This window comes from Mandrillus leucophaeus, unplaced genomic scaffold (genome assembly GCF_000951045.1).
Source record: "Mandrillus leucophaeus isolate KB7577 unplaced genomic scaffold, Mleu.le_1.0 Scaffold7, whole genome shotgun sequence".
In the NCBI taxonomy this organism is placed as follows: Eukaryota; Metazoa; Chordata; class Mammalia; order Primates; family Cercopithecidae; genus Mandrillus; species Mandrillus leucophaeus.
Genome location: NW_012107585.1, coordinates 7,911,662 through 7,920,886, shown reverse-complemented (window position 1 = coordinate 7,920,886; position 9,225 = coordinate 7,911,662). Strand labels below are relative to the sequence as shown.

The window sequence follows — 9,225 nt, the reverse complement described above, 5'->3', positions numbered from 1 at the left end:
TATTTTTAGTAGAGTTGGGGTTTCACGATGTTGGCCAGGCTGGTCTCGATCTCTTGACCTTGTGATCCACCCGCCTCGGCCTCCCAAAGTATTGGGATTACAGGCGTGAGCCACTGTGCCCAGCCCCCTTTCTTAGACTCAGCTTAATCCTCATCAAATTTGTGAAGCCTTTTCTAAGCTATTAGCACTCAGCATAAAACTGATTGCTCCCTTCTGCATGCCCCTACTGTAGCTCATACATACTCCTCCCACCGCTTCCATTACACATGATTGTGTTCATTTTTCTAGTTCTGTTAGCCCGTCATCCTCCTCTCTCTACCCCTGCACCTGTGTTTGAGGGCAGAGACTGTCTTGTTGAGACTTGTGTCTCAAGTATCGAACACTGTTAATGAATGAATTGTAATCTTATCAGTTTGTTATAATCACTAGTTTTGTTTGTTTTTGAGATGGAGTCTCACTCTGTCACCAGGCTGGAGTGCAGTGGTGCAATCTCAGCTCACTGCAACCTCCGCCTCCTGGGTTCAAGTGATTCTCCTGCCTCAGCCTCCCAAGTATCTGGGACTACAGGCGTGTGCTACCACGCCCAGCTAATTTTTGTATTTTTAGTAGAGACAGGGTTTCACCATGCTGGCCAGGATGGTCTCAATCTCCTGACCTCGTGATCCGCCTGCCTCAGCCTCCCAAAGTGCTGGGATTACAGGCGTAAGCCAGCGTGCCTGGCACCGTTTTTGTTTTTGTTTGTTTGTTTGTTTGGACAAGAGTCTTGCTCTGTCGCCCAGGCTGGAGTGCAGTGGCGCAGTCTTGGCTCACTGCAACCTCTGCCTCCTGGGTTCAAGCGATTCTCCTGCCTCAGCCTCCTGAGTAGCTGGGATTACAGATGCATACCACTACCACCTGGCTAATTTTTGTATTTTTTAGTAAAGTCAGGGTTTCACCATGTTGGCCAGGCTGGTCTCAAACTCCTGACCTGAAGTGATCCGCCTGCTTCTGCCTCTCAAAGTGTTGGTATTACAGGTGTGAGCCACCGCACCCCACTGCATTTTATTTTATATATAAAGAAATAATTTGCTCTTTGGAGCAGAGAATGAAAGTTGGTTAGAAAGCATACTCCGGAATTATTTCTCTATATTGTCTTAAATTGCCAAAATAAGGCCTTAAAAAATATAACCCAAAGGAATATAGTGCAGTTTCAGCCTAAAACACTAAGCAGCATGACAATTATGTTTTTTACTTGCCAATTTGTGAAAAAGTTCTCAGTTTGAGCTTTAGAGGTTGAGTGACAATGTTTGTGTCTTTCAGAAATCGGAGCCTCATTCCCTTAGTAGTGAAGCATTGATGAGGAGGGCGGTGTCTTTGGTAACAGATAGCACCTCTACCTTTCTCTCTCAGACCACATATGCATTGATTGAAGCTATTACTGAATATACTAAGGTATGTCTCCTCTTGTTAACTCTTGATCTTCTAAACCATGGTTTAGCAAATAATGGCTCACAGCCAAATTGTGTCTGATGCCCATGTTGGTATTTGATTGAAACATAGCCAGGCCTATTTGTTTCTGTATTGTCGGTAATGGTTTTTGAGGATTTGAGTAGTTTCAGCAGAGGCTGTAAGGCCCACAAAGCCTAAAATATTTACTGTCAGGCCCTTCACAAAAACGTTTGCTGAGCCCTGATCTAAATCACTAGTTTTTAGACTTTTTCCAGGAACCTTTTTTTCAGAAGTCTTAAATGTGGCAGCCTAGTATATAAAACAGAAGTAGAGCTCATGTGGTGCAGTTAGGGGCACAGGGCCATGGTCCATCAACAGAGGTTTCTTTGTGAGGATTAGTTAAAAACCACTGATCTAAGCTAATAGAAAAGAGAGTATATGGGCCAGGCGTGGTGGCTCACATCTGTAATCCCAGCAGCAGCTTGGGAGGCCAAGGCGGGAGGATCACTTGGGGCCAGGAGCTCAAGACCAGCCCAGTCAATGTAGCAAGCCCTATCTCTACCAGAAAAAAAATTTTAAACTTAGCCAGGCATAGTGCGTTGTGTGCCTGTAGTCCCAGTTACTCCAGAGGCTGAGGTGGGAGGATCACTTGAGTCTAGGAGTTTGAGGTTACAGTGAGCTGTGAACATGCCACTGCACTTCAGTCTGGGTGACAGAGCATCCTGTTTGTAAAAAATTTTTTTTTTTTTGAGATGGAGTCTTTGCTCATGCAGGTTGGAGTGCAGTAGCATGATCTCAGCTCACTGCAGCCTCCACCTCCTGGGTTCAAGCAGTTCTCCTTCCTCAGCCTCCTGAGTAGCTGGGATTACAGGCATACACCACCATGTCCGGCTAACTTTTTGTATTTTTAGTAGAGATGGGGTTTCGCCATGTTGGCCAGGCTGGTCTGGAACTCCTGACTTCAGGTGATCCACCTGCCTTGGCCTCCCAAAGTGCTAGGATTACAGGCGTGAGCCACCGCACCCAGCCAATAAAACTTTTTAAAAGAGTATATGGTTAATCAAGTATTGAAGTCTCATTTGTGCATTTATTTTACATACATTTTCCAGCAGCTTTTTTTCCTCAACCTTTAGATTTTTCCCTTGCATTATTTTCTCTTTCTGTGTCTGAACTGCTGACAAGCTTTTAAAAATACAGAAGTTTACAGACGGAGATACTAATGTCCTGATACCTTTACTTCATAGGATAATAGTACAATTTAATTGAGGCAGCAGGATGGAAGAGCCAGTTTGCTGTGGTGGAACTTAGTTTCCTTGAGGTAGAAATCTCTCTATTCCTTCTGATATGTCTCAGTTATTTTACTCAGACTTGTTCATTCTGTATTTGTAGGCTGTTTATACCTTAATTTCTCTTTACCGACAATATACAAGTTTACTTGGGAAAATGAATTCACAGGAGGAAGATGAAGTGTGGCAGGTGATCATAGGAGCCAGAGCTGAGGTAAGCAGAAAGTTCTAGGCATGTCTGTGTTAGTGCACCTACCTCATGTGGTATCTAAATTATTGAATTAAGTCTAATCAATATAATCAGTGTTCTCTAAATCTACTTCAAGTCCATTTAAATGGGCTAGACCTCTCATACTGTCTGAAGCACTTTGCTTGATTTATATAGATGTCTTCAAAACACCAAGAATACTTGAAGCTGGAAACCACTTGGATGACTGCAGTTGGTCTTTCCGAGATGGCAGCAGAAGCTGCATATCAAACTGGTAGGTTCAAGTTTTGTGTTGGTGTTTTTTTTAACTAGAGGTGCCATTTGAGTTTTCATCTGGTTTTCTAAAATGAGGGCTTTATATTAGATGGTCTAAGTGGCTCTAACTTTGAGAAATTTTCCCCATTTCCTATATATTAACCAACATTTTATTTACACAATAGAAAAAATGAGCATACCCTTGCAGACCAGACCAGCAGAAGCTAGGTTATATCTTCAAAATGAAAAATGATACAACTATTACCATTGGAAAACTGGATTGCTTCCAAATAATTTGAGTTTTTGGTAATACAGTTTATTAACAATCATAGAATTACACCGTTGGATGAGACTTGAGATGATTAATCTGTGTGAACCTTTTTGTACAGATGGAGAAAATGAGACGTGGAATCATAGTCAGTGGCAAAACCAGGACAAATTATTTGTCTATGTCAGGCTTTGTGGTAAGCATTTCGTAGGCACTTTTTATATGTGAAGAAACTAGAGTGCAGATGGGCCAAATAATTCAGCTAAGATGTTGTGGTACGGTGAGCAGGCAGCCAAGCTGGGACTCAGCTGAGTAGGTCTTTTTTTTTTATAAAATAGAGATGGAGTTTTACCATGTTGCACAGGCTAATCTCGAAATCCTGGGCTCAAGCTGTCTACCCACCTTGGCCTCCCAAAGTGCTGGGAGTATAGGCATGAGCCACCAAGCCGAGTATGTCGAATTCCAAAGCCTTTGCTTCTCCTAGCAGCTGGTGCTTTGTCCTCTGCACCTTAGTACCCCAAGGTGCCCATCATAGAACACCTACCTGAGTGGTTCCAAACTAGGTAGGCTCACAGAAATTTTTTTTGGTTTTGAAACTGAGTTTTGTTCCTATCACCCAGGCTGGAGTGCAGTGGCGCCATCTAGGCCTACTGCAACCTCCGCCTCCTGGGTTCAAGTGATTCTCCTGCCTCAGCCTCCCAAGTAACTGGGATTATAGGCACCCACCACCACGCCCCAACTAGTTTTTGTATTTTTAATAGAGAAGGCGTTTTGCCATGTTGGCCAGGCTGGTCTCAAATTCCTGACTTCAGGTGATCGACCCGCCTCAGCCTCCCAAAGTGCTGGGATTACAGGCATGAGCCACTGCGTCCAGCCAAAATAAATTTTTTTTGGACAGTTTCACTCTTGGTGCCCAGGCTGCAGTGGTGGCACTTTCTCAGCTCACTGCAACCTCTGCCTCTCCAATTGAAGCAATTCTCCTGCCTCAGCCTCCCAATTACAAGCATGCACCACCACACCTGGCTACTTTTTGTATTTTTAGTAGAGACAGGGTTTCACCATGTTGGCCAGGCCAGTCTCGAACTCTTGACCTAAAGTGATATACCCACCTCAGCCTCTCAAAGTGCTGGGATTACAGACGTGAGCCACCACACCCAGCCGGCTCACCAGAATTATAGCCCAGTACTAGCTGTTATTAAGAAACTGGTTGCAGTGGCTCACACCTGTAATCCCAGCACTTTGGGAGGCCGAGGAGGGTGGATCACTTGAGGTCAAGAGTTCGAGACTGGCCTGGCCAACATGGTGAAACCCTGTCTCTACTAAAAATACAAAAATTAGCCAGGTGTAGTGGCACACGCCTGTGCAGGAGAATGGCTTGAACCCAGGAGGTGGAGGCTGCAGTGAGCCGAGATGGCTCCACTGCACCTTAAGCCTTGGTGACACAGCGAGACTCTGTCTCAAGAAAAAAAAAAAAAAAAAAGGAACTGGTATGGGTCGGGCCCAGGGGTTCACGCGTGTCTTTGGGAAGCCGAGGCAGGCAGATTGCTGGAGCCCAGGAGTTCGAGGACAACACAGCAAAACCCCATCTCTACCCAAAATAACAAAAATTAGCCGGACGTATTGGCGCTTGCCTATAGTCCCAGCTACTCGGGAGGCTCAGGTGGGAGGATTGCTTGAACCCAGAAGCTCGTGAGCTATGATCATGCCTGTGCACTCCATCCTAGGCAAAAGAGCTAGACCCTGTCTCTCAAAAAAGAAATTGTTATATTAAAACTTACTCTTGTTTTCTGATGTCAAGATTAGCAGACTAGGGTCTCAAGCATCAAATCTTAAAAATGACAGAAAGGGCTGGGTGTGTTGGTTTACACCTCTAATCCCAGCTACTTGGGAGGGTGAGGCAGGAGGATCACTTGAGCCTGGGAGGCAGAGGTTGCAGTGAGGCGAGATCGTTGCACTCCAGCCTGGGCAACAGAGTGAGACCCCATCTCAAAAGATATAAAGCATTTTTTAAGGTAAGTGTTGTGTCATCATACTGAAAAATAAAAAGTAATTCTTTTAGAAGGTATTAAGTTTTTTTTTTTTTTTTTTGACAGAGTCTTACTCTGTCCCCCAGGCTGGAGTGCAATGGTGTGAACTCAGCTCAGTGTAACCTCCACCTCCCTGGTTCAAGCAATTCTCTTGCCTCTGCCTCCTGAGTAGCTGGGATTGGAGGCGCCTGCCATCATACCTGGCTAATTTTTGTATTTTTAGTAGAGACGGGGTTTCACCATGTTAGCCAGACTGGTCTCGAATTCCTGATCTCAGGTGGTTCGCCTTCCTCGGCCTCCCAAAGTGCTGGGATACGAGCCACCACGCTTGGCCCAGAAAAAGGATTATTAGTGATCCTGAGGAATCGGAGATTTGGAACAAAGAATGAAACAACAGAAGTGTGGAAGCAGCATTATAGTCGTGCCACACAAAGATGGCAGAGGGTTCCTGGGTGCAGTGAACAGGAGGATATGCTTAGATCTAGAAGGAGAAAAGAAGGATAGGATGTATAAGCATTATCTGAAAAAAGTAGACATTTTCCTAGAACTCATAAAAGGGCTAGCAAGTTGTAAACAGAATTTTTTTTTTTTTCCTGGTCTGTCTTTGTCACCAGGGTGGAGTATAGTGGTACAATCATGACTCACTGCTTACTACAGCCTCAGCCTCTGGGCTCAAGCGATCCTACCACATCAGTCTCCCAAGTAGCTGGGATTATGTGTTTTTGGCAAAGACAGGGTTTCGCCATGTTGCCATCCGCCCACCTTGGCCTCTCAAACTGCTAGGATTATAGACATGAGACACTGTGCACGGCCTTACGATTTCACTTTTTTAACAAAAAATCTGGTCCAGGTGCAGTGGCTCATAACTGTTGTAATCCCAGCACTTTGGGATGCCTAAGCAGGTGGATCACTTGAGCTCAGGAGTTCGAGACCAGACTTGACAACATGATGAAACCCTGTCTCTACAAAAAAATTAGCCAGGCATGGTGGTGGGCACCTGTAGTTCCAGCTTCTTGGGAGGCTGAGGTGAGAGGATCACTTGAGCCCTGGAGGTTGAGGCTGCAGTGAGCCATGATCAGGCCAGTGCACCCCAGCCTGGTTGACTAAGCAAGACCCTGTCTTAAAAACAAAAAAATGGCTGGGCGCAGTGGCTCACGCCTGCAATCCCAGCACTTTGGGAGGCTGAGGTGAGCAGATCACGAGGTCAGGAGATCGAGACCATCCTGGCTAACACGGTGAAACGCCGTCTCTACTAAAAATACAAAAAAATTTGCCACGTGTGGTGGCAGGCGCCTATAGTCCCAGCTACTCAGGAGGCTGAGGCAGGAGAATGGCGGGAACCTGGGAGGCAGAGCTTGCAATGACCTGAGATCACACCACTGCACTCCAGCCTGGGCAACACAGCAAGACTCCGTCTCAAAAAGCAAATAAATAAATAAGCAAATAATAAAGTAACAGCATAACAAAAAGATTCAGAGCAAAATCCCAAAAGCTACTAAGAAAAAATAGATTACCTACAAAGGAAGTAGAATCAAACATCAGGCATCTTCTCCGCAACACTAGAGGTGACGATACATAAATAACCTAGGATTTTATGTATAGCCAACTACCATCAAAAAGTGAGAATAAAATATACACTCAGACATAGACTCAAAGTACCACCTGCATACACTTTCTGGAAGAACTATGAAGAAGGAAAAATCAGTTCTGAAAGAAGCTACTAAATTTTTTTTCCAAAAGTTCTGAGTGTAAAACAAGTTTTTAAATTTGGGAAAGTGAAAACATGCTAAGCACATTGACATTAGACATTATTAAACACTGCAGAGAATTAGTAGGAGTGGCAGGAAACTTGGTAGCTTCAATTGAGGCAGGAAAGGTTTAAAAAGAAAACCCATTAATTAGAAAATACAAAACTGGGCCAGGCGCGGTGGTTCACACCTATAATCCCAGCACTTTGGAAGGCCGAGGCAGGTGGATCAGCTGAGGTCAGGAGTTCGAGGCCAACATGGCGAAACCCCATCTCTAATTAAAAAAATATATATATATAGGAATAATTTCAAACATCAGTGATTACAGTAAAAGTAAACTTATTAAATGAAACTTTTAGATTGTGTTCCAAAAAATCTAGCTAAATCAAAGAAAGCATTCAAGATAAAAAGCAATCAGTAGGACAGAACAATTCTTTAAGACATCAGTCATGAAACATGTACTTTAATAAGGCAAAAACTGAGAATTACAAGGAGATCTCAGAGATGTGTGTAATACTTAATTTTCTGAGCACGCTTGCAGGTCAAGAAGACCAAAAAAATTAAAGCTATTAAGGATTAGAACAGAATTTTTTTTGGAGACAGGGTCTTGCTCTGTTGCCCAGGCTGGAGTGTAATGACATGATCACAGCTTACTACAGCCTTGACCTGGGCTCAAGCCATCTTCCCATTTCAGCCTCCCAAGTAGCCCAACTAATTTTCTTTTTTTTTTTTTTTTAAGAGATGGGGTCTTGTTATGTTGCCCAGGCTGATTTTGAACTCTTGGGCTCAAGTGATCCTCCCGCCTTGGTCTCCCAAAGTGCTAGGATCACAGGCGTGAGCTGAGCCACTGCATCCAGCTCAGTATGATTTTTGATTTTTTATTTTGGAGACAGGGTCTCACTCTGTCACCCAGGTTGGAGTGCAGTGCCTTGATCTTGGCTCACTGTAACTTCTGCCTCCCAGGCTCAAGCAATCCTGTCTCAGCCTCCTGAGTAGCTGGGACCACAGGCAGTCACCACCACACCCGATTAATCTTTATTTTTTGGTAGAGATGGGGTTTCACCATGTTGCCCAGGCTAGTCTCAAACTCCTGAGCTAAGGCAGTCCACCTGCCTCAGCCTCCCAAAGTGCTGGGATTACAGGTGTGAGCCACTGTGCCCGTCTGTGATTTTTTTTTTTTTAAACTAAGGAAAATCAGATTTGTGTGTGTGAGAGACACAGGGTCCATGCGGGAATGCAGCAGTGGATCATACATCATAGCTTGCTGTAGTCTCAACCTCCTGGACTCAAGTGATCCTCCCTACCTTAGCCTTCCCAGTAGCTGGGATTACGGGTGCACACCATCATGCCCTGGCTAATTTTTTTATTTTTAGTAGAAACAGAGTTTCAGTAAGTTTCCCAGGCTGGTTTCGCAGAGTGATTTTTAAACACGTGATAAATGTATATATACTGAATATAAAACTTTGTCCCCTCTATATCTTCATATTCTTCTAAGACACAAAGTAAATTTTGTACCAGGTGACAAAAGGAAAAGACAACAAAATCATTTAAAAAGTTGATATATCGGCCGGGCATGGTGGCTCACGACCGTAATCCCAGCACTTTGGGAGGCTGAGGTGGGTGGATCACGAGGTCAGGAGAGCAAGACCATCCTGGCTAACACAGTGAAACTCCATCTCTACTAAAAATACAAAAAAATTAGCCGGGCATGGTGGCAGACACCTGTAGTCCTAGCTACTTGGGAGTCTGAGGCAGGAGAATGGCGTGAACCCGGGAGGCAGAGGTTGCAGTGAGCTGAGATTGTGCCACTGCACTGTAGCCTGGGCAACAAAGCAAGACTCCATTTCAAAAAAAGTTGATATATCATATTCACCAACCTTCAATCTACCACTAATAAAGAAATTCCTGGCCGGGCGCGGTGGCTCAAACCTGTAATCCCAGCACTTTGGGAGGCTGAGACGGGTGGATCACGAGGTCAGGAGATCGAGACCATCCTGGCTAACAC

At 44.5% G+C, this 9,225-nt stretch overlaps 1 protein-coding gene across 7 annotated transcripts in view; it reads left to right on the top strand.

Annotated features, from left to right (window-relative positions):
- DIABLO (diablo, IAP-binding mitochondrial protein) overlaps window positions 1-9,225 on the top strand; it is a 21,235-nt gene that overhangs the window by 7,664 nt on the left and 4,346 nt on the right. For 4 of the 7 annotated variants that reach the window (XM_011964497.1, XM_011964495.1, XM_011964494.1 and 1 more), the window contains 3 exons: window positions 1,300-1,431; window positions 2,818-2,928; window positions 3,100-3,196. In XM_011964497.1, coding sequence (XP_011819887.1) covers window positions 1,336-1,431; window positions 2,818-2,928; window positions 3,100-3,196 — 304 coding nt within the window. In that variant the 5' untranslated portion in view covers window positions 1,300-1,335. Of the gene's footprint in view, window positions 1-606; window positions 701-1,299; window positions 1,432-2,817; window positions 2,929-3,099; window positions 3,197-9,225 lie in introns of all 7 variants that reach the window. The other 3 variants (XM_011964493.1, XM_011964500.1, XM_011964499.1) reach the window with 2 other exon arrangements.